Source organism: Aptenodytes patagonicus, chromosome 6 (genome assembly GCF_965638725.1).
Source record: "Aptenodytes patagonicus chromosome 6, bAptPat1.pri.cur, whole genome shotgun sequence".
NCBI lineage: Eukaryota > Metazoa > Chordata > Aves > Sphenisciformes > Spheniscidae > Aptenodytes > Aptenodytes patagonicus.
Window position 1 is genome coordinate 36,595,365 of NC_134954.1, and position 26,069 is coordinate 36,621,433.

The 26,069-nt window shown below is 41.3% G+C and overlaps 1 protein-coding gene across 1 annotated transcript in view; it reads left to right on the top strand.

Annotated features, from left to right (window-relative positions):
• ERBB4 (erb-b2 receptor tyrosine kinase 4) overlaps nt 1-26,069 on the top strand; it is a 665,446-nt gene that overhangs the window by 444,140 nt on the left and 195,237 nt on the right. The window contains exons 5-7 of the mRNA XM_076342111.1: nt 11,143-11,208; nt 20,232-20,350; nt 24,116-24,257. Of these exons, the coding sequence (XP_076198226.1) occupies nt 11,143-11,208; nt 20,232-20,350; nt 24,116-24,257 (327 nt within the window). The remainder of the gene's footprint in view (nt 1-11,142; nt 11,209-20,231; nt 20,351-24,115; nt 24,258-26,069) is intronic.

Below are 26,069 nucleotides of genomic sequence, written 5' to 3' on the forward strand. Positions count from 1 at the left end.
GCATATGTAACTGAAGATGGAGGAATACATGAAATCCAGTGATATAAATGAACTTGTTTTGCGTTAGTATAGCAAGCTGCACTGCTTGAAGTTGCCTGTAATGTTTTTCCTCATCCCAGAACAGTGTGTTTTGAATAAAGGGAATCAGTTTAGTTTCCTAATAAATACCTTCAGCCAGCATTTTCAGAAGGGATTTGTCAATTGGCAAATGGCCTTGAAACAGATTTGAAAGGCAGGCAGATGTGGCATTTAATGGAAATACAATGCCTCTAACAGGTGGGTTCACTGAATAAAAATTTAGTAACAAACACAAGTATACCTAGCTAATACGAATAAATAATGCTGCGAGGGACAGAACTCCTTAGGCTGCCAGATCCTAGTCCAGGGATCTAGCAAGGGAACTGCTACAAAGCCAGGGATCTTTAGGAGTTGTGGGCGCAGAAGGGAGGGTGCTGAGAAAGCCACCATTAACAGTTTCTGAAGAACCTCTGACATGGGCATCTCTTTGCGGTGAAAAATACACTTTTCAAAAAGATAAACAAAAAATACCCAACCCCAAAACCAACCCCCTCCCTGCCAAACTGCTGACCTTGTTTTACTGAGTATCTCCCTCCCTTCTTACAGGGTGAAAGTCACCCACCGAGTGGCACAGTTTACCATGCTGATATATAAAAATATTACAAAGTGGCACTAGTTCTGTAGCTACAGAATTTAAGTAGTGCTCCACATAGTAGCGTGTGGCAACTGTTGGTAAATGCTTATCTTTTAATGGCAACCTGTGTGTGTATAATGTATTACTGTATACCACCTGTTTATAAGCAGATGGGCATTTAAGTAGTATATTGCACAAGGGAGAGACTTTCAATTTAAATGAAAGCATCCCTTTCCATTATAAGCAGCTTGCTTTATCACAAACACCAGTGTTTCTTGAAAGTAGGAAATAAACTCCAAATACTCCGAATATTTAAAATAGTCTAATTGAATGGTAATTGGCAGAGTTGTAGTGAGTGGGTGGGTGGGTGGAATTGGTCTTTCATAGCAAGCTCCAGCTGCTCTAGCTAGCTGCCTTTGAAGAGCTGCTTAGGGAAAGAGGAAGAAAAGAAAGACTAAAATCAGCCGCTTAATTGCATCTACTGGTTCTTGAAGCTGCTGTGTGCCTCCCACCCTTTGAAGTTGTCTGTTGTTAGGTCTGTGAAATGCACATCCCAGCCACCAGCTCAGTGGGCTTGGTTGGTGCTGCTGTGCAGGGCACGAGTGCAGGTGTATCGCTCGGTGGCAGTGAGTGGGTGCAATGTTGGGACTAGCCAGTCAGCATCGTGACGGGCTTCTCCCGACAGACTGTTCTGTTGCTTGCATAAAACACAAAACCACCCCAAGCCTTCATTGCTATCATATCTGCATTTTTTTAAGGATTTTGTTACACATGTCTCTTTTGGCAGAAGTTCTCAGAACTGTCACTAAAGTTCCTGTCCTGCTTTTGCGGACAGCCTGGCTAAAGAGCTCTGGCCACTGGTCTGCTGAAACCCAGGGCTGTTTCAGGGGCTTCTCTCTGATCCCTTCACACCTCCTGCAGGGAAGAGGACAGTGCTGTGGCTTCAAATGAAGATGAGTGACTAGAAGTGAGGTTTCTGTCTGCTAAGCAACGGACAAGGTGTAGGAAGTAGCAAAGCAAAAAAGAAGAGTGTATTTTATGCTCCTGCAATCCCTCACACTTTCTGTCCCTGTGTGTAGGATCTCCACGTTCATATCTCCTTGGGCTAGTATTCAAAGGAGCTTTCAAATCTCAAAATCTTCTTTCTGGTCCTCTTGTAAAAACCTGTAATTTAGTTTCAAAACTTCATAAAAGCCATCATCAGTGAAGTGTTCTGGAACAGGGGAAATATTGGGATGAGTAAGGTACTTAATCCAGGGTTTTGAAGTGGTTTTATACAAATTGCTACATATGAAAACAACTTCATACTGAATTCATCGTATTACACCTACATGATGGTCACAGAATGTCCATGGCATCACCTCTGTGCAGATCTCTGATAGCTGAAGATCATCCAGGAGATTGCAGTCTGAAATTTGTTTGTATGATTATTTTCATTTAATATTTGTAGATAGCAAACACTGAATCTAAATATCAGAGTGTATGCCCAAGCATTGTTTTCCAACAGAGAAAGGGCTTCTGTTGTCCAAGTAATGTTTTGTAATAATCAGTTTTGTTTTGAATAGCCAGACATACATTTTGAATAAGCAATTACATTTGAATAAGCATATTATGATACTTATCCGAAGTTTGTCTAAAACTGGACTCCAGATTTCATGGGAATAGGGAGTGTCTTTCTAGTATTTCCATCTAATTGAGTCAAAAGTTGGTTAAAACATTAGCACACCTAACTGCACCCAGCCAAACTCTAGGAATATTACATGGCATGAAGAAGAAGTAAAATGAATTTTAAAAGCCACTTCAATTTCAACTTCGCATTTCCTTTCTTTGAGGTTATTACTTTGTTTAAAAAATGAAAACTGTATGCCCCTCTGTTCGAGCTTTATTACTGCTTTGGCAGCATTACAGGAACATTATTACAGGACATTATTTTGACTTATGTGGTATTGACTAACTTGATTTGTTTGAGGGGTGGAGGAGTTGGTATTAAACAAGCACAAGAACACCCCCAGCTTTGGCACTTACTTTTCAGTGTGTTTTGAGTTTGTTGAGAACCTCCTTTGAAAATCTTCTCTAACAGTGCAGAGATTTCTTGCCCAGTGTTACACATTTTGTCCAAAAAAGAAACCTGTATCTGTATCCCTCAGTTCTCAGCCAAGATTATGCATCAGGCAGTAAGTCAGCTGCTGCACCTGAGGACAGATACCTGGCTTAAGATTTATTACAGGCACTGATACCGGTGCACATCTGATTGCTGTCTTCAGTAGGAGTCACTGCTGCTTGGCTTGTTTGTGTTTTTTAATTTCATGTGTTGTCACACCACAAACAGAAGCACCTGTTGCTGTGAGCCAGAATAAAAAGCACCTGAGCTGAGAGCTAATGGGGAGTATCCTAGGGTAAGGGAGGTTGTGGGTGTTGCAGTGTTAGGCTTTGCAATGGCTGCTTCTTAGACATGAAATTCATGCACCTCAGGACACCCCCATGCAGAGGCGGGAGCCCATTAAAATAATACCTGCCAGAGGCAAATCAGGGGAAATGCTGAAATTAATATAAAGGCATAGAAGATGTTGACTTTTTATGGTCTCTGTCTGCTGGGAGTCTGCAGTGCTTACCTGCCTGCTGCCTTCCCCTCACAGACCTGTCTTCTGCTCATGCTCGATTTTCCTCAATAAGGACTTTTCTTTCCTTGTATGAAATACATTAGCAGCTTGGGAGTTCCTCAGGATGTGGGAGAGCAGGCTTCAATTTCCTACCTTGCCTGAAGGCATTCAGTCCCATACATCCTATCTCCCACTTCCCAGTGGAAATGGCCCCAGGTTGGTCTGAGTTAGGGCCTTTTCTACTCCTTCTGTTAAAATTTTGAGTATTCAGTAATCATCAGATAAGATAGAGAAATAGTCCTGGGGTGTGGACTGATCCTTACATGTACCTCCTACCCAGTGATCATAACCACTGAGCTGTGGGGCAAGAAGCTAAGAATGGTTGCATGCTGTGTCCAGCTCTCTCCCTTCGGGACCGGTGAGCTCCCTGTGTCGTCAGGAGGGATGGGTGCCTGCTCTGTGCTCTCCCCTTCCAGAGAACAGCCTGTAGACTGTTTCTTGGGTTGCTGTCCTGGGAGGTGAGAGTCTTCATCACGGTAAGCAAAGGAGAAAGCAGGATGCATAACCCCACATCCTAGGTGAGTGTTAACATCTACAGATGGTGTCACATCACCCTCTCCTGCACAGAGGAAAGGGAAAATAAGAGCTACCACTGTAGTTCGAAGGGGTCTGGGGTTGTTGGTCTGTGTGCTTTGAGGATGATCCATATGAGGGAGGGTGTTTCATTTCTACCCCAGTGTAGACACCCCTTAGACAGAGATCAAACTGTTCTGCTGTTCAGGAACAGAGATTCTGCTGCAAGTGTATGAGGATGGGCAGTTATCTGTGGCTTACTGGAGGGGAATATATTTTTTTAACAATAATGATTACAGGGAAAGATTCCTGAGGGCTTGTTCTTGATGAGCCTGCCAAGCAGCAGGTATGACTTGACCTATCCTTTTAGCCTTCTGGCTGTGTCTCCCCATTTGCTCAGGAACCCTGTGTGTGTGTTCAGAAAGGCATTTGATGCTGATTGGAACTAATTCACCACCACAGTGGGGGGAATTCACTTACATTGCTCTGTGCTAATAGCTATAAGCAGTGATAATTAATAGCTCCTAATTGCTTAATCAGTGCAAAATTTTAGACTATGTCATATGTGAAGGTTTTTATTTTGTGTGGATGACTAAACCCCCAATTAATGCATTGAGTCATACAGCCTTACCAGAGCTGTCTGTTCCAGGCAGAAAAAAATAACCAGTGTCTTGATTACCCCCCTCAGATCCTAGTCGTTACTCTGGCCTGGACATTTTTCTGTAGCAGCTGAAGTAACTTTACAGTGAGCTTCCTATCAGCTCAGAGCTGTCAGCAATAGATATGAATCCACTGGCCTGAGCCCGTTTGGTGCTGCTGACATGCTATTCTTGACTTTCTGTTTGGCCACCAAAGGTAAAGGGATAATCTCTCTTAAAATCAAAACTGCCACCAGCATATCTAGCGATACTCTGTAATTTCGCAGTTCTTAACAGATCCTCAGTCCCTGTGCGCACGCGAGGGTTGTCTCCATCACACATTACTCAAGAAAATGTGTCCCCTTTTGGTATTCAGTTTTTGTTTTCTTCAGTGCTGGTTCAGTTTTATCTCCGTTTCCTCTCCCCGCTCTCCCTTGCGCTGTTCCCGTATCTCTCCCTGTGCCTGTCTTTCAGGGCGTATCTCTTGGATTGTTTTCATTTCCCAGACCTATTTCCTATGCCAGTTTCTTTTCAGCTGCCTGTGCCTTAGTCTCTCTCCATTTGTGTGTGTCTCTCTTCTTATCTACCAAGCAAGATGAGGGATAGATAGAGGCGTTTAATGGCAGAGCTGGAAGTACCTATTGGAAGCAATCATTAGAGGGAGCTTGCTTTCACCGTTATCGAGCCCCAGTGGTCCCTGTCTGCTGGATGTGCACACACCTGGCAGTTAGGGGGTGGGCGCTAGAAAACTTTGACTTACAGATGGTGGTAGCATCCACAAAAGGCACTGTGCTTTTCCACAGTGTAAGTATTCATCATTGATGAACACTATGCGAGTTTTCACTGTAAAGGGAGTCATTAATATTTGTGCAGGGTACCCCATTGGGCATGGAGACTTCGGGGTAGAAGCAATGATACAGATACGAGACAGAAAGGTCAGCTGAAGTGCTGCCATTTACCACAATAAAAGTAACAATATCACTGTAGGTACAGCTTGTTAAAGAAAAGCTTAAATTTTATCGGACTAATCCCATGTCGGAAAACTGTTTGGTGATACATCCCGAAGTGAACTCATCTGACATCAGTGAAAGCAACATGGTTTGATAGCAGTAGAGGAATTGACCCTTGGATTACTGTATCCCATAACGCTTCTACAGAGGGGAAGAGAAAATGAGCACTAGATATTTCTTGTGCTAGAAATTTCTAGACACTCTCTTCTTTTGCAGAAAGTTTTACTTTCTCGTGACATGTGTCTCTCCTGTCATGAAGAAAGGAAATCCTGAAAAGTGTGAGTCTCTGTTAGGTAATTAACTTTCAAATCAATAGAAGAGATCTGAAGGCTAGCACAGGGCTGGTAGAAAATGCAAAATGATTTTTACTTAACAAAGAAGTGTGACTGAATGAATGAATGTGTGACAACAGGAATAGTCAGACAAGGACACGGAAAGCATTACAGCCTGATAAAGGCAGAACAATCCATCACAACAATAGTATCTTTAATTCTTGTTAATGCTGTGCTGCAGTGTTTGAATTATATTTTGATTTTGTTATCTCTTCATACATAAATCTAAGGAGTTTTAGCTGCCTAGAAAAACAACGCGCAAAGGTATTTAAACCTTCTGTCCCATGTTAGCAATGGAAAGAAGAGACCGGGACTCTTACCACAGAGTATACCTGGAACTTCTTGGATCTTAGGGCTAGTTGTGTCTAGAAACATCTATATGACATCTCTAGCATTTTTGCAGGAGTGAATTTTTTAGGTGAAGGATGAGTTTATAAGTAGCTTACAGAAGCTAATAAATGATTTATAGATGTTTTGATAGTTAATCAATTATTTTAGACTGTTAGGTAAGTAAAGAGGCTGCTTAAAACCATGGCTTGTAACCATCAAAGCCACTTTATTTTGGCTGTGTTCATTCGCACTTCAGTATCAGTGTGTTGCAGATATGCTAACATTTATTAATGATTTATTAACCTGTTAGAAACCATCTGTAAATGCAAGCTTTGTGCAAAGTGAGACCATTTCTTCTCTTATTTCTGTTTTCCTTCCCCTGCTGAGAGAGGTCTGCTTGAGGCAGCTGGCATAGCTGATGGGGAAGCAGCAGTGTTTCTTCTCTGTACTACACTGAGCTTAGAGCTAAGAGTAGGACTTCATTTTTCTTGTCTTGTCAGTAACTTAATCCTTTGCAGTTTTACTGTTCCTGAAATAATAAAGTCAGTCTGGAGCCAAAGGAAAGCCCTTCTCAATTCTCAGGAAAGCACAAGGATGAAGTAACCTTGGTCTTTCCCAAGCTACTGAGCAAATGTTTTCTGCTGGTGACTTTCCCTGGCTGGGAGAGCAGAAGCATCTCCCACAAATAAAACTCTATCCTGGAAGTTGCAACAATGCTACTCTGCACCAGAGTCCATAATGAAGATCTGTTGTGGTAGTATTGGCTAAGGGAAGACGAGCCCAGGAGACGAGCCATCGGTTTTCTGCGTGGAATTTGCCAAAGTAAAATTAATTCTCATGCTCCAGTGGGAATCTGACCTTTCTAAACTTAGATTTCATAACAAACCCTGTAAAAATTATGTAAGCCTCCTTTTAACTCCTTCCCTCCTCCTCTGCAATCTAATGAATAAAATGGCATCATGTATGCAAAACAATGCTACCATTCAGGAGCGGAAATGTACTCTAGCGTCACATTTGTAACGAGGCAGGAGACTTTTCCAGGTTCTTCCTCTCCATATCTCATTTAGAAAAGAAAAACACCCTTTTTTCTTATGTGCCTTCACTAACGTGCAAGAATTAAGTGAATGGGCAAGGTAGCGCTTACAAGGTAGAGCCCTGCAGAAATTTTTTTTTGGCCAAATTCCAGCTAAATCTTGAATCACTGTTTGATTTCAATGAGAACATATGTGATGACTTGTTATAGATGGGCTGTTTCACTGCGGCTGAGTGTTCCTAGGTCCCACCAATTGCCACCAGGACTTTAGGACACTCAGCATCTTTTGATGTCAAGAACCAGTGGAGGAAGTCATAGGAAGGAGTTCTGCCTCTTTACTCTCTGCTGCATCAAAACAAAAGGAAGAACACTTCTGCAGTTTCATGGTTTGCCATTTATTCATTAGCTGTTTCTTTTAGCCCTTACTGCTGTATGTTGGAGGGTTTTAGAATATTTTGGAGAGACAAAGAATAACGGGAATAATTTATTTTATGCCAATAATTGTTTGATAATTTTTTCTCAAATCTGTTGGCTCACTACAATCTAAAAATCCTAAGAAATATATACAGAAAGATCTGCGAGAAGTAGTAAAATTATTTCAAGGACCTCGTCAGTCTTGGGGCTGATAGATTTACTATCGTTTAAGCCTGACATACATATCTAATTGTGAGACCTATTCCTCACATGAATGCTCCTGGCTACTTATGTTGACTTCCACGGGACTATTTTTGTGTTAGATTTACAGAGCTGATCTTTAATGGGTAGCAATCTGTCCTTATTACAGTGGGGAAAAAGAGGTGAAATACTGAGTTACGTGAGGGCAGAATCTGGACCATTTCATACTGAGGGCAAAGAAAGTTATTTTTCTTTTTAAACAAACAAACCAATATAGACACACTATTTGGAGGGAGTTTGGGTTTTGTTTTTAATTCTCGGTATATCTGACCTTCAAAAGGACATGTAACAATGCAATTCAGAGGTGTGCTGCCTACAAGCTCACAAGCTTGTTGTGTCTGTGCAGCTGAGAAAAGTGAAAACAAAGCAGCAGATACTTTGAGTTCCCAATGAGAGAAAAAAGAAAACTGTCAGCCTTTTCTTGCTATATTGTTAAATATCTCTATTTAAATGCAAATTATCATCTGACACTGCCAAAGTCATGTACCAGGAAGCAGGCGTGCAAGTTAAAAAAAAAAATTTTAAATTATTTTTGAAGATGCTGGATCACTTTTATTTCCAGGAGGAGTAGAGTTGGCTGAATACGTTCTTGGTTGTGTACCAAGGGTCAGCTCAGCACCTAGGAGTTTCAAATATGAAGATTTTTGTTTTAAGTGTAGCTTTTGCAGAAGTGTGGGCGGCATGTCTAGTTAGAGATCACTTGGAGGGGTGCTTGAAGATTCTTCTGTGTTATCTCACTGCACGTACTGCAGTACATACAATATGTTTTGGAAAGGGGTAGAATCCAGGGACAGAAAGAGGAAGAAACAGCCAAGCTGGTGCCTTGTTCTGCCTCAGGTGTATGTGGTTACAAGTGATACGTGCAGTGCTTTATACTGCATCTAGCTGCAAGACTTCTGGCTTTCTCCCTAAACTCCAGACCCCTTAAGCTAGACAGGCATGAGATTTGACAGCAAGGAAGGATTGGGCGTAAAATAGTCTTGCAAGAGGAGGCTCTGTTGTCCATGGGTTGTGGTTCCTCCCCAGCTGCCCCCAGCAGGGATGTTCCTGCTTAGGTGAGGACCAAGCAACGCAAGTGGTGAAGAGGTTATTTGAACGTACATCCGAGGCCCTACCCTTTCTCCTTCCCACTTCTTCTGTTGGTCAGGGATAGCCAGTTTATAAAACCCACTTCCTGGGGATCATTTTTATTCAGTTGGGTGAGCACCAAAGCCAACAAACAAACTGTATCTTACTGAGTCTCCTCTGTTAAAATTCTTCCTTTAATTTGCTGTTTCCCTCGCCTTCTTTTTAAACTTGCATTCTTATAAATCGATATGGATGTATTTGCTTTCTACACAGGGTTCCAGTAGTCTCTTAATAATCATAATAATCATTATTACTGATTAAAGTTGCATTATTCATGCCAGATGGAGTCCCCTCCCTGTCAGCCAGAATGAGTTTGCATTATGTAGTTATAGTACATTTGTGATCTAAATAAACAGATGGCAGAATGTGACAGCAAATTATGTGCTGGTGATGTCAGCAACAACGCTTCCCGAGTATAATTGCTTTAAATGAACATGAATGCAGCAAGGAGATGGTAGTTTTAACAAGGTAGTTGGCATACAGTGTGGTAATTACCATACAACATCATCAATAGTGCCGTGAATGCTGTGCGAGTGCTGAGGGAAGAACGCTAGCTTTGAAAATGTAATGAGAGAAAGTCCGACTTTACACAACTATCACAGTGGGTTTGCTCAACTGTATAATGTCTCATAGGTATAAGCACACTGCTAGCAGAGGAGCGGTGTTTTCTTTTGGGATGATCCAGCCTTTGCTGAGAGACAGTTTGCATTTTCTCCTATGCTATCTCCCATCAGGGCGTGTGGGAAGTATTTGATTTAGTGTAATGGAGCAGTGTTAACAGCAGCTGCTGTTAATACAGGATTGAAAGGTAAGCTTCTGGATCAGGTTCAAAGGGGAAATTTGCTTAATAGAATCTCAGCAGTATTCAGCGATGAATAAAAGTTTCATCAAAGACGAGATTAGGTTCCTGTGGTCAAAAGAGCAGTGATAAGGACTGTGCATAGTCTTCAACAATGCTTATGTTGGGTTTCTCAGTTCATCCCTTCAGGTCTGGCTGGGTGTAAAGGGCTTGGCTACCTACACTTCAGGCACTGCCACCTGTGTTTTAGCAGCTGTGGCTCAGGGTGCAGTAAAGCAAGCTCTCCGTGTGTGCTCTGGGAGCATTCAGCATTCAGGAGGGAGAAGCACTAAGAGCAGGAGGGTGACTGAGCTCTGGCCACATGTGGATGGAAGCTGCGGAATGAAGTCTGCATTCGCTCACAGTCAGGACTGGCGTGGGACTGTCCGAGTGTTTTCTCAAATAACGTAAGATGCAGCCAGAGGAGAATGTGCCAGTTCTTCTGCCTGATTCCCATTTCCTCGCACAGTGGTCAGCATTTAGCTATGAAGTGGAAGATGTGAACTCAACTCCCTTTTCAGTCCAAGCGGGTTTCAGTCACTGATTACTAGGTAGTTTATAAAAGCTACCATTGCTAACTCTTCCTACTCCATCTGTATTTTACAATGAAAGCACCTACAGTTCCTTTTCTCGAGGGACTAAACCTATCAGCGTGTGGAAGGACGGTGTAGAGCATCACCTCTAGGTTCTGAAGGTACATGAGGTTCCTTCAGAAGCACAACCGCAGACAACTAGAGAACCAGCAGCCAGAAAAGGAAAGGTCCTGTGAGCTTAGCTGTCGCTGGGGTTGAGTGGTTGCACAGGGCACATTTCCTTTACCATGATATTGGACATGAAGACTATGCAAGCTTTTGGGGGTGAGGGGTGGCTTTTAATCAAAGGCATTGAGTGTATCGCCCCATTGTTCAGATGAAATTGAATGATAGATAGATAGATAGATATCCTCTCTAGCACAGACATCTCTTCTCCTGTGGAGGAATGTGAATGGGTCTTACGTAGGCCATAGCAATAGTAATAGCACTGGGTGATGAAATTGTTCCTCAGTCCTCCAGACTTGTTCATCTTTTTTTGTTTTAAAATGTCCCAGTCATTATACATAGCAGAGAGCTATTTAGGGTATAAAGCACTTAGATAAGTAGCCATATTTCATATATGTTTGACACTAATTCTGGCTATTTATCTGGGCCTTTTTTACAGGCACTGTTTCAACCTTGGTAAAGCATAAAAACCCTCCAAAGGCAAGGTGGGCCCTCCTCTTCAGCAGTTGCTGGGTGTTGAAGAAATGAAAGGAAGCCACATTTCTAATCTCTCTCTCTTTCTGTCTGTCCTGCAGGTGGCCGATGCCACAAGTCCTGCACAGGCCGTTGCTGGGGACCCACAGAGAATCACTGCCAGACCTGTAAGTATGCAAGACTCTGAGAAAAAAAGGACTGAAAAATTATGTAATGGGGATCCTACTTTTTTTTAATTGTGAAGGGATACTATAAATTCTGGTTTTAGTATAATTCTAAAATATTTGAAATGTTTTTCCATATGTTTTTACCAACAGATGATCTGCTTTTTTTCCACCCATGTGAATTTATGTTTTTCTTTCCTCCTTTGTGCTTTTTAAAAATGCTTAAGCTAACTTGAATTTTCTTTTCACTTCTTGGCAGCAACATGGAGCACAGCTCCTGAGAATATTGATGGTTATTTTGGAATACACTGAAATGAATACTTCAGGAATAGAAAAAACTACAAGGCAGATTTGGAGATCTTTAATGACGGTCTGACACGGCAAACTTCCTAATGCCAAAATACTCTGTTAATTTCAGTGGGAGCCTGGGAATATTAGTTATCTTGCAGAATTGTTCTCTTTATAATAACTTCAGAATGCATTTGAGTTGTACTGAAAGAGAGAATAATAGGGTTTTTTGTCATGGAAGTAGTGAGTGAAGGGTTGTTCATAATGTCTGTCTGTCCTCTTGAATTTAGAGAGCATTAAAATGAATAAAAAAGAACTATACTGAGAGAGTTTCTTCCTTGTGTGCTTTCAGCTCCTTCAGATAGGCACTAAAGAGCTAGAAGTGCAATCACAATATTAGCAAATCAAATATAAAAAGGAGAAAATTGAGAGCTGCCTTTTCCTACAAGTTTTTTCTCTTTCCCCCCTTACAGGAATAGAGCTATCCTTTACATTTCCTTTCTTTGAAATTTAGGAGGGTGGAAATTGGTTGCGTTTACTGGAGTCACTCTTCCTAGGAAATGGAATGGTTGCTGATATCTCCCCCAGAGAGCACTGCTCTAGCTTGTGCTTGTTTCCTTGGCTGAGTTGTAGATAGGAGAAAGGGATTGTGACAAATTAACCACTATCAAGCAAGCACACCAACTAACTCTCTCAACCTATGATAGCTCGATGTCATCTGCCTTTTTTGCTGAAATATTAGGAACAGTGCAACTATGCTTTTTTTTTTTTTACTAGTTGGAGCAAGAGATAAGAGGAAATTAGAAATGGCAGACAGCTTGACATGAACGTTTTGTGAGTGAGCACGAGCAGGAAATCCAAGCTGACCTCCTGTACGTGGCAAAGCAAGGGGCACAGGCGATGGAGCTGCATGCCTGCAGAGGCTCTGCCACCCTGCCGGGCGTTGATTTTTATTCAGGAGCATCAACTGATGTTGCTGGCAAAGCTGATGACGGTTACAGCTCTGCTAAAGTTATTAACATGTTCTTATATTACAGTTTCATATTGAGCTTTATCTGTGGGTGTGATTAAAAACGCATTAGGACAGGTTGTAGGAAAAACTGTGTAACAAACCAGGTACAGTGAGGCTAAGCAGATTCTTCTTTGTCTGAATCGAGCTAGTACATCTCCTTCCTTTGCTGGCAGTCTTTATGAAAGCCCCAAAGAAGTCAGTGCTCAGAAAGCCTTCTAACATCAAGGTTATGTACTGAAGCAGATAATGGAAAGGGACTTAAACCCTAGCTGACGAAATTATTTTATATCATGGTTAGAATTAATTAATGCTGGTTCTTTCTCTGTCCTAATGAGAGGCCTGTTTGTCTATTAAAAGTAGTAACTCCGTAAGAACCTGGGTAATTCATCCAAACTGGAGTAAACTTATTCAGGCCTTATGTGGTTAGCTTATCCAAGAACACTGCAAAACCTTGACAGTTGTATTATATAAGGATGCTGTGATCCTGGCTCAGGCCTCGGCTCCAGCAAGCGGAGGCTCCAGCCTTATGCAAAGTTGGAAAGTCCAACTGGACTCTGTGTGGCTGCAGAAGTCCATGTGGCAGGATCAGCTCCCACGGTCTCAACCTCTACAAAACACTGCTCTCAGATAAGTGAACTGATTTGGTGGATTAAGGTAGTAATACTGGAGAGAGAAAAACTTATCTGCAGTGTTGTGAAGTCAGAAGCTTAGCAGAGCTGCACAGTAGGTTTGCTCCAGGAGCGACAGCTATCTCTCTCTTCACAGTGACTGCCCTCTCAAATCCACTCAGTGGGGACAGGCTAAGGCACAACCGTGGATTTAAATTAATAAACTATGGAAAGACATATGCCATCTAAGTTCCAGGGAGATACACAGATCACACATTCCTAATTTGAAATAGCTACTCTACAGCCTTTTACCTTCAAGCACACTCTGCAGCCTCTGGTTGTCAGGGGCAGGAGTTAATTTTGTATTGTATACTTCCTCTTTGCCTCCCTGACCTCGTTGCACCTTGGGTAAACAGCAGGATTTAAGGAAAAGACTGAATATTAGGCTGGCAACAGGCATTTCTTCATTGCACTTTCTCAAAATGTGGTCTTCTGCAAACTGTTTGAAGCCAAGAATATGAGTAGGGACTACGAACAAAAATGCAAGTGGTGCTGTTCTTTTGCTGCCTTCCTTTCTGACTTTAAAAAACATGCCTGGCTTTCAAGCTCATAAATGTTATTCTTAGATACAAGCCGGAGATAGGATGAATGGTATCACAAACATAGCGTATACCTTAACCTAGTCACCTTGGGGATGCACGTCTTTCAAACACATGTAGGAAAACACTTCAGCAGTACTACATTCCAGTGTCAAACTATTTTGTTCCTAGAAACAGCTGAGAGGCACATCTGCATTTTAATAATTTCATTTTTTTTATGGAGTCATTGAAGCAAAAAATTCTAATGAATCCCCCTCCCAAGATAAGATTTAAATTATTTTCCTGGGAAAGGATAAAAAATGAAAGATCTTAATCTGTGTCTTTCATTTCAAATTACATATAGAAAAAAATCAAAATCCTTTTGTTTTTTGCATGAATATCATCTACCTAGCTGCTTCTTATGTTGCCTTCCAGCAATGTCTCTGTATTTCTAACTCTGTCTGAAACACCACCTGCATCTAACTCTGCCCTGATGTCTCTCTAAATGTGACAAGAACATTTACATATTTAAGATGACAAATAGGAAATTTGAAATAAGCTGTTCTGTTAGGAGGTAGAGAAGATGTAATTTCAGGGTACTGTTTTATGCAATTAACAATCCATTTTTCTTTTATAATTAAAATACTAGTAAATATTAATACTGAACATTTAAAAGCTAGATGGTATTCTTTGTTTCAGTGTCAGAAAAGGCTAATGTGGACATACTTTAAAAAAGAACCTATTTTTCAAAGAGTATTGGGCACCCACTAAATAGAATGTAAACCACTCTAAAAAACCACAGGAACAAACACTTTTGGAAGTTACTAATCTGTTGTGGTTTAACCTCAGCCAGCAACTGAGCACCACACAGCCGCTTGCTCACTCTCCCTCCCCCCGCCCCCCTGGTGGGATGGGGGAGAGAATCAAAAGAGTAAAAGTGAGAAAACTCGTGGGTTGAGAAAAACAGTTTAATGAAATAAAATAATAATAATAGAATATACAAAGCAAGTGATGCACGATGCAATTGCTCACCACCCGCTGACCGATGCCCAGCCAGTCCCCAAGCAGGGGCCCCCCCGGCCAGCTTTCCCCAGTTTATGTACTGAGCATGACGTCATATAGTACGGAATGTCCCTTTGGCCAGTTTGGGTCAGCTGTCCCGGCTGTGCCCCCTCCCAGCTTCTTGTGCACCTCCAGCCTTCTCAGTCGGTAGAGCATGGGAAGCGGAAAAGTCCTTGACTAGTATAAACACTACTTAGCAACAACTGAAACATCAGTGTGTTATCACATTATTCTCATACTAAATCCAAACCACAGCACTGTACCAACAGCTAGGAAGAAAATTAACTCTGTCCCAGCCAAAACCAGGACATAATCAAATTTGAAAATCTATGGTTAGGTTGTTACTATTTTTGCTATTGATGTCTGTTAAGAGTTTGGGGTTTTTTTACTTTTCATATGAAATGAAATTGAAACTTTTACAAATGAATACATTATTTTATTAAAATGACAGATTATGCACTTTGTCCTAGAGGAACGTAGCTGGAAACAAAAGAGAAAAATCCAAATTAAAGTATAGGCCCAACTAAGGGAATGCAAAAAAGGCAAATAGCCTTTAAATCAAACCCAAAACATAAACATTCAGCAAATGTAAAATGCTCCATGACTGTGTATGCGTACAGGAGTTTGGTCTGAGCATAACTGTATTTATACAGTCTTTGTGCAGCTGATGTTGCTGAGAAAAAGAAGGTGCCGATGCAGTAAGTACCCAATTAGAGCAGCAAAAGGCAAGCGGGAGCCTGGTGGGGGAGACCGAAAGAGCTGAACCAGCAGCTTAGATCAAACAGGGTAACCCAGCATTTTTGCTTGGAGCCAGCGTCTTTAATTAAAATCCTTGTATTTCTCTAATAACTTTGCATGCTCAGAAGACTTTTTCATTGATTTCTGTTACTTCCCATTTTTTCCTTGATAGATTTATAATGCCCTGACATAATTAAAGATTAAGGGAAACAATAAGAGAGACTGATTAATTGCACACATATATGAAGTGCCCATTCCACCCCATCCCCAACACAGCCTATTGCTATATCGCAGTGAAATACTAGTAGAGATTGACAGTCAGTGTTCTGTACTCCCCCAGAAACCCGTCCCAACGCATGGCACTTTTTTTCAAGACCTTGGTGTTTGCCATTGTCCTTTGCTGTCCCAGCCCCAACTGTGACAGTTCTGTCCAGCCAAACCCTCAGATTTCTTGAGATCCCACAAAGGGTCAGTAGGTGTCAGGGTGGGTAGTTGTGCTGACCCTCAAAAGTCTGGTTCGAAACTTGGGGCCTCAGCTGTGATTAGTGAAGGATTTCTTCTCAGTTACATTGAATGAAGAAACTAGTATCTGGCACCTAAAATTCCTCTGGGGTCCCAGCCCAGAACTCCTAGATGTCAGGTGTGTGTCTGGGCTGAAGAGGGACGTGATGTGAGGGCTCCTGATCACCCCTGTCCACCAGCTCCCCTGTGAACAGTCTCCACACTAGGTAGCAGGAGGAGGAGGTCAGTATTGCTCCACTCTTCTCTCTCAGCTTGCAGCAGGGTTGCTCTGCATTGACGCTGCCTGTTAGCGGCTGCTGCCCAGTTCCCTACCATCTGTCCTCCCTACCTCCTGTGGCACCGTCTGGAGCAAGATGTCCCCTCTAGGAGCCACCCACCAACATTCATCAGCCCGAACATATAGTTTGATATTTTGGGTAATATTTACCTTTACATTTCACTCTTTCGAATAGGTCTTGAGTCACAGCTATAAAATCAATTGATTGTATTTGGAGGAAAGTTTTTGGGGAAAAATCTTGCTATCTTTTTGAACCAGTGCAGCTATGTACATTTTCTATAGGGTTACCCCATGATAATGATTGCAGGAAGCTGAACTGTTGAGTTATGTTTATTGGAACCTGAACAATCGGATTGTTTCGGGACTTCAAACAATACATAGTATTGCCTTGTGTTTGTTTTGCTTTGGGGAAAACCCTTCATTGCAAACTGTCTTGAATATGAGTCCATATAAACATTCAGAGCCCACTAAGCTCTTTTCTGTCTTGGTGTGTGGTGCCACTGAAGATATCTGACAGGTCCTCCTCAGAGCTGGACCTTCAATAGCAGTTATAACGCAAATACAGCATGCAGTGAACCAGAAGATAAATATGGTATCTTGTGGCCTTTTCCTAGAATGAAATGTTGGCATTTCTGTTGGTATTGTTTGCTTTCCTAGCAAAATAAACAATTAGGGAAGAACAGTGACAAACCCTTGCTGTAATTGTAAATTTTGCAAACCACCTTATAACTTCCTAGTCTTCAGGAAAACTCAAAATGTTCCCTATCCTGAACAGCATGGTAGAGGCCCTCATTAAGCTGGTGCCTAATCATAAGCAGCGTATGCTTTTTGAAGGCATTCTGTTTAAGTATTGTGCTGAAAAGGGGGGCACATCCCTCCAGGTCAGCCCTGGTGTGGGGGGGTGCTCTTGCTTTTCTAAAAAGGAAACATACTCTGGAATAAATTGTTGTAATCTCTTAAAAAGTTAGGGAATTTAAAAAAAAAAAGACAGTACCTGTAACTTTATACATTGCACAAGCCTTACTGTGGGGCTCTGGAGGAGGGTGAATAATTTAAATGATTTTGTCCTAGCCTAATTGTGTGAAAACTGCTGAAAAGATGTCAGTAAATTGCTTAAATCCATTGCTGTTGTTGGAGCTCGTTTCCCACCGCTGTTTAAGCTACGCAGCCTAGGGAAGCACTATTATCTGCAGCTCAGCTTGAAAGAAGTGTGTAATCCTGCAAATACAGATCTTGGCTCGCTAAAAGTAATAGCTCGTAAGTTGACAGGAAGACCGTGCCTTTTCTAAATATGCCCAGGGGTGGTCAGTGTAGTTTGTGGGCACGGACACCAGGCATGGGAGAGGCAGGTCCCTCTTCCCCTCGAGGCAGGGGATTCACCTCCTCGGGGCTTGTTTTTGGGGAGGCAGTGCTGGAGGATTCCCAGTACCTCTTGCAGCCAATGGTATGGGACGTGCTGCTGGGCCTTGACCTCTTTGCCCTTTTAAAAGTCTGCCAGGAAACCTCCTCCATGGGGAAGCAATGGTTATATGGTGATGGTGGACATCTTGACCTTCTCCCAACAGCACCTGGCACTGAGGTAAATAAATTATAATTGAGTTAATTAGATGGCTCATACTAATTGTCTACACAGAAGTGCTTTACACCAAAACTTCCCAGGTTTAAGCAAAACGTTAAATTGCTGTGGAGCAACAGCAGGGAATGCTTTTTAACAGCATCCTGCCGGTGAGCGGCCATGGTGTGGTATCATGTCCTCTTCTCTTTTCCTGTTGTAACAGCGTTGATTGTATCCACCTGAAATTTGGCTCCTAGGCTCTCTGACTCTAGTGCAATTAAAAAAAAAAAAGGAAAAGAAAGAAAAAAAGAAATATGCTGCTGGTTCACTGTGATTTTTTAGGGTGTGATAAGTGGGGTGGTGCTGGTGAGGGGAACCTAGACACTGCGACCTCTGCCTGCGGAACCTTCTAGAAGGGGGCACTGAGCATGTGCAGTGGGGAGGGGCACATAGAGCATACTCGGTGGGAGGGGCAGCCATTTTAGTGCCCCCCCATGCTGCTGCCATGAGGAGTGGTTCAGTGCATAGCCTCAGGGCCTGCCCTGCTGCTGGCAGCGGTAATGCCAGCCAGAGGGGCAGAAAATGGTGGCAGAGGAGTGGTCATTTTAAAAAATTAGGTATGTGTGGTCGTGAACGGTTGCTGTGTAGAAGGGAGGCAGAGCGTTTGGATGATGCCCCCTTGGCTCGGGGGCCAAATCCTTGTCTGAGGAGTTACACAGGTAAACACAAAGGATTTGGGTTATGGAATGGAATGAACTGAACGTCCTCTGCTTCTGTGCATCTCCACTGATGGCAGAGGGGGAGACTCTGGAAAATAGGGTCCTCCGTCAAGGCAGGATAAATCTGGGCCTTGCCTCCCTTTGATGTCAAAGCAGATAGTGCCTGGTCCAGTGCAAATCAAAGAGCTATGGACCAATTTCTGAACTGGCAGAAAACAGTATGCAGTCACTGACTAAATGAGGTCTTCACTCATTTTCATGAGATAAGACTCTGTCCCTATCAGCTAATGGTGTGGTGGTGGCATACTGCAACATGTGTGTTTTGCTTAACATATGCCGCTGTTTCATATCTCTGTCTTAAAGTTTATCAATACTGTTACTTAAATAAACAAACCCTTTTAATCTGTTTCTCTAGCAGTGTTGACAGCAAGTGTGTTTACAGAAATTTCCCTTATTTCTTAAATAAAATTGCATAAGGCACGAAAGTGTTTTCTGTCTGGGGGTTGGCCTCTGGTATCGGCAAGATGGAATTACTCTAAAAGTGCATTGTTTTATTCCATAGATTATAAATGATGATTTCTCTTTGGTTATTTACATTTTTATGTCCTAAACAAATATTGTGTATATCAAGAAGCTTTGGCATTACCTTAAGTATTTCTGGCAAGTGGTGGAGGGAATTTGGATTGGAAAGTACTTCTAAAGGAGTTACTGATACATTAAATAGTAAAATCAAGCAGAAAGTTGGATGGAATTTTACCTTCTCTGGCTTCTTGAAAAGTGTTTTCCATAGAGAAGTAATTAAATGCTTTTAACAAAATAAATGGTAAAGGTTAATTATAGAAGTGTAACATCCCTGCTTTTATCAAAAGACAGCTGACAGCACAGCTTCCTGGCATTCTGTAGGCGGTGGTTGGTATAGTCCTGCAGATAATATTAATTTCTTTTTCCATAAAATAGAGGCTATAGCTGAGTGAGGGGAGGAAGATGCTCCACTTGTTGACTGTTCTTTGCACAAGACTAAGCCCTGTAGAGTAGTGTGGTACCACTTAAATCACTGTGCTTTCCAGTTGGTAGAATATAGTTGTTTCCCTGTGAATGAAGGCTGGATTGTGTTATTTAGAAAAGGTAAGTGGTGTTTCCAAATGTGTTACAATCTGCAGGTTGTATTCTGTTCTGTTATCTCATTGCCTATTTGTCAAATTGGTTGCCATCAAGAACAGCATTTGGCTCTGAGATTGCTGGCCTCACTCTGAATTTCACTCATTTACTCAGTGTTGCTGTTCTTTGTGAGGGAAAACTCACATGGAACTGGTGGGCTCTTCTGTTTGGTTTTTTTTTTTTTTTTTGGGGGGGGGTCATATCCTTTCATCAGCTGTTTACAAAGCCTAATAATTTTAAAATAATATTCCACCTGAATTTCCAAGGGTAAGAGCAAACATTTTAAAAATTCTTCTTCCGCAGTCCTTGAGCAACATATATGTTCCTAAAGAGGGTATTGTGAAGGTATTCCGGAGGGTATGAGTGGCCAGTACCATTGAAGCAATTACCTTAAAACTTGAGGGTTTTTTCAGTATGCTGTTCGGTTTGTTGTTTTCCTCAGTATGCAGTTGAAGAGCTATCTCCTTAGTTCTGATTCTGACATGATAATTTTTCCTGCCTCCTCCTAGTAACGAAGACAGTGTGTGCAGAGCAGTGTGATGGACGGTGCTATGGGCCCTACGTCAGCGACTGCTGCCACCGGGAATGCGCTGGAGGCTGTTCCGGCCCTAAAGACACTGATTGCTTTGTATGTGTGAGAATTCTCATTTTTCTTGTTCCTGGCAGTCACACTGCAAGTTCTTAATGCTTTAATCCATGAAATTCACAATTTTGTCCCCTTTAATGTATTGCATGCATACTCCCAGATTTAGACTGCAAATTTTAGCATTTAATATTTTTCACATTATATTAACATCACTTATCTACTTAATATTACCCATTACAGATTTATGAGATTTGTAAATACAGATTGGGAACCATTAATATGCTAATCTCTGTGATTTTTATCTTTTGCTTTTCTAAAATTAACTTTCGGAGGTGATAGAGAATTTTCAGAAGTATTTATCATTACATTTGAGCATGGCTTTTATTACTGCTCTGTGTGCTTTTTATTTGAAAGTCAAGAATACAATTTAGCTCTTCTGTGAAAGTTGTTCCCTATTACTGCCAGACTTGATTTAAATTCAGCTTTTTTACTGGGCGTGCTTCTTAGTGGAGATGGAAGGAAAGTGGTTTCCAAAATACTCTACCTCAAATGCATGCTACTACGTGTGCTTAAGATTAAAAGAGGAAAAGGCTAACTTCTTCCTTAAAAAAATAGGCAATCTGAACATACAGGCCTTTAGACAAATTTGTCTTGTAGTCCGTTATTTATAATAATGTAAGCAGCTTCAGAACCCAACACTGATCTCAAAAAATGTGTAGCTCATCACACTGGGTTGCAGAGACAAGTTTTGCTAATGTTTTCAGGGGAAGCAAACCTAGGCCAAAAGAAGCCTAGACCTAGAACATGCACAGAGAGGTGGATTTTCAAAGGTACCCAAGTGATTGAAGAGACAAATATCTACAAAGTTGGGTAGGCTCCTTTTAATATCTGCCAGATAGGATTGGGAGGAAGGATCTTATGGTGTGGAAAATTGCAGATGTTTTGATAGTGTAGGCAAGTGGATCATAATGAACCGGCAAAAATTAATCTTTCCCTGGCTGGTCCTGAAACTTGCTCACTGTTCAGATATCGTTTGATAGCGGTAGGTGTTGTGCTTCAAAAACACATTCTAAATGCTTTTCTTTCGCTGCTGATGAAATGCAGTGATGGCCTGACTTAACTGCTAACAGGTTTTACTAAAGCTGTTCTTTGTGGCTGGGGCTTTGCACAAGTAGATATTCAGTATGCGTGGTATGCCTGATCCAACGCCCACTGGAAGTTCTGTGTTGGCTTTGGACTAGAGAGATGGGAAAATAACATTCTTTCCCGTGTCATGTGCAATCTCAATAGGTAAAGGAAAGAGGAAAAGTGCAGTTATTGTTCCCGTATGACTGTTGAGGAACGTCCTCAAAGCTGATGTGTTGATGTGCGTCCATTTTCAAAGGTTAAGGACAAGTTAATTGCAGCATAAGTTCTGTAATACTGAAAGAAAATGAGTTAGACTTTCTGAATTGTGGCAGTTATGGAAATATGTATGCTAAAAATCAACTAGCATGTTTGTTCTGATCCAGCAGAGAAGCACACAGGGCTTTATTCTCATTCACTCCTGGCCCGAGAGCAATGTAAAAGAAATTCAGCAGGGGTCTGGCAATTTTCAGGACTAGTCATTACTTGCTTAGTACATACTGGGTGAAAAGTGTAACCCTTTAGGCTATAGACAACTGTGCTTAGCTTTCAGCTGAGATACAGAACTTTGTTTTTTCCCTGTGTATTTTCCTGTGCTTTCATTCACAAATTAGCAGCATTTAGCACCGAATGCTAGAAGCTTGCATATATTATCAAAGCAATTACAAATGTATACAAAGCACTATAGTAATAAATTAAAAGTTCCCAAATCTTCTACATGAGCTTTTCCTGAGAAGTGCTATCTCTCCGAAGAGTATTGGTGTGCTTTACTTTATGAATTTGCTAAACCGCTATCAGAGGATTGTCAGGTACATGATAGAGTACCTTTTAAGTCAACAGCGGATGTAAAAAATGTGTTGAGGAAACAAACTAAATTAGTATTTATTAATAAGCAAAAGTACAGTTTATGAAGCATTACAAATCCTTTAGCGTATTATGGCAGCTTGCAACAGCATCCTGTTGTAAATATGGTTTTAATATTTCTAGATAAAATTCATCCATCCTCCTCCATATGCTGCCATACAATCATTTGCATATTCAGTTCTAAAAGCAAGACAATGATCATCATCTGACATAACTGCAAGCAAACATGCTAAAACAAAGTTTTAGAGATGTTCTTATCTTGCATTCAAAACCAAACTGGATCTAAAACTTGAAATGTATAGGAGGGCCTGGTTGAGTGCCCAATGGAACCAGAAAAGTGATGCAACCCTATTCGTAGGGTAGACTTCCCATCCAGTTCTTAGTAAAGAACTAACCGACTATTTATCTTTGTAAGAACAAAAAAAAAAAAAAGTGGTTCTGTGAGAAACCGACAGGTTTTGTAATAGGCATTTTAAAGAACCAGAAGAGACAGGATCAGCAGTTTGGCTTAGCTCATGCTCCATATAGGACATCGCCTTCATCATGGAACTCCCTGTTTGTCCCTTTTAGCACCAGATTTTGTCCTTCTCCCTTGGTTACATTATTAGCCTCTCCCTTATGAAATCTTCTGACATGACAAGTAACCTCCCTCAGTCCTGCTGGTCCTGATCTGAATGGAGATAAGGACTGTTAGTAAAAGCAGCAGAACAGAGGAATCTTTTTCACTTTTCTCTCAGTCCCAGCCCTGGAGGGGAGGGGACACGACACACACGTTGGTATACTTGTTGACTCTTTAAAGATTCAAAACCATCTTTTTTTTTTTTACAACCAGGAAAAGGACCAGAAGGATTCATCCCTAGACTAAAACTTCTAAAGCAACCTGGCTTCTGGAAAACAGATTAGTGGGGAAGCAGAATCCAGTAGCAGTGGTTGCTTAAACTGCTAGAGGGATCCAAGCCAGGCTACAGCTTTCATATTCATATGAAATTTGACATTTATGGTATGCTTTGTGAATATTACTCCAACAGTTTTTTATAAGCTGTGGTTAAAACCATAGACACCGTGTGTGGTGATAAGGAGTGTCAAAATCAGTGGGGTTTTTCTATTACTAATTATCAATCTTGCATGGTCAATTATTTTCCCTGCATACCATCACTTTCTTTATCCACACACTTGCCTCTTCATTTGTCAGGACCGTGTCCTCTGTCAGCTGTGGGTGGCTGAGCTTGAATGCTAAGTGATACAAAGTCCTATTTTCTTTCCTCAGTGTGTGAAGCAACTGACCTTGTTGAACTTGCCACTTAAGGAAATGACCCCCTCCTGTGCTAGCTCAAAAGAAGTTCTTATCCCTCTTGCTCTCTAATTGGGAATTTCAGTTTTCAGCTGGATGATGGACTCATGCTGTAAGAAATCTAAAGGTTGGACCTCTGAAAAAGTCATTAGACTGACTATGATAAAATAGCTGTTCACTCTTGGCAGTTTTAGAATGTCCTATCAAGTTGTGAATTAGTTGATTGCTAGTAGTAACAATAGTTATGAAACAAATTACCATGTGGTTATGTTTTTTGTAGGAAGTGCTCTAGCAGTCAACTGTGTTTGAAATTAAGGGGGCTCAGTGAGCCCCTTTTATAAGTCATATATTTGCCAAGATCCTAGCAAGAAATCTAAGTAACCGAAATGAATGTTAGAAAACTATATATCATATTTCTCACTGTTGCAGCAAGTCTGAACAATCAGGACTGTATTTTAAACTAAAAAAACCAAACCAAAAGCAGCTACATGATTTAATTGAGTATTTTTTTCTCCCTTCTTTTGCAGGCCTGTATGAATTTCAATGATAGTGGTGCATGTGTCACACAGTGCCCCCAGACTTTTGTATACAATCCTACCACCTTCCAACTGGAGCATAATCACAATGCCAAGTACACCTATGGGGCTTTTTGCGTCAAAAAGTGCCCACGTAAGTGCTGTGTTAGCTGCCTTTTCCTACAGTGATGGAAAGTTTGAGTTGCATTTCAGGAGTCTTACAAGACAATGAGAGAATGAGAGCTAAGTGCATAGTGCAATATCTCAAATCACTCCACATGTGCTTGCAGCCTGTAATCACTCAGTCATGTGTTAACTTAAGACAGTGACACTCTGGGTTGCTGACACTTTCCAAGTATCCTATACTGTAGTGATTTTCTTAAAAAAAAAAAAAAAAAAAGGGAATTCCCTAGGTTTCTGTTTTCATGACCACCACTTGTTACGTTCATGCTTTAGATCAGCATTTGTAAATTTCAGAATGAACTGTTAAAATAGTGGGATTGTAAAAGGGTAGAAATTTCTGTTTCAGAAAAGTGACAGTCCACCACCAGTACTACCTGGCACCAAATGCTTTCATGATACTGATGCCCTTTTCTTAACTTGGAATAATGATGGTTTGACAGAAAGTTACCATAAATATTTTCTAAGCAGTTCTGTCCCAATGAGGAAGAAACATGCAATACTGACAACAATACAGTCTTAAAGCTCCAGAGTAAAATTAGAGGGGAGGAGGGAGTTAAAAAAAGAATAATCCCATGCATGTAAAAAATACATGCTTCTGAGATGCCAGACAGATGATGACAAGTAACAGAAAAATTTAGTCATCACTTACATAGTCTTTGATACTGCTGTTTTAGTTAGAAAGAAAAATAAGGGAGACAGCATTCTTGCTCTCCCTTTCATTCCCACCAAGGTTTACACTTCTGTTGTGCATTAATAATATTATACATAAATTACATATAAGAAGGATGAGTAATCTATAATAAATGGAACCATAATTCAACCCAAAGCAAAATCCAAATTTTTAATCTCTGTGATGTTCAAATTGACAGTAGGCTGAGGCTGTGACTGTCAAGGCTTAGTTCTGTCTCTAATAGAGTGGTGGGTTTTTTGAAGCAAGAGAAATTTTTACAAAACCGGTATACCATGCACTACTGTCATGGTTTAACCTCAGCTGGCAACTGAGCACCACACAGCTGCTCGCTCACTCCCCCTGCTCTGGTAGGATGGGGGAGAGAATCGGAAGAGTAAAAGTGAGAAAACTCGTGGGTTGAGCTAAGAACAGTTCAATAATTGAAATAAAATAAAATACAATAGTAATAATAATAATATACAAAGCAAGTGATGCACGATGCAGTTGCTCACCACCTGCCGACCGATGCCCAGCCAGTCCCCGAGCAGGGGCTCCCCTGGCCAGCTTTCCCCCAGTTTATATACTGAGCATGACGTCACATGGTATGGAATGTCCCTTTGGCCAGTTTGGGTCAGCTGTCCTGGGCTGTGCCCCCTCCCAGCTTCTTGTGCACCTCCAGCCTTCTCAATCGGTAGAGCATGGGAAACTAAAAAGTCCTTGACTAGCGTAAGCACTACTTAGCAACAAGTAAAACGTCAGTGTGTTATCAACATTATTCTCATCCTAAATCCAAACCACAGCACTGTACCAACTACTAGGAAGAAAATTAACTCTATCCCAGCCGAAACCAGGAGAACTACTTAAGGGATATGATTCTTCTTCCAAATACTTCATTGACCTTTTTTTCCTTTTTTTTTTTTTCCTTTCTTGGCATTATTAAGCTTTCAATTAGGTGGGATCAGTCTATATCCCCTTTGGCAACTGTTTTACAAGGCAAAATTGAAATACTTGTCATTGTCTTGTGCAGTGTTTTATCCCAGATGTATATCATAGAATCATAGAATCATTAAGGTTGGAAAAGACCTCTAAGATCGTCGAGTCCAACCGTCAACC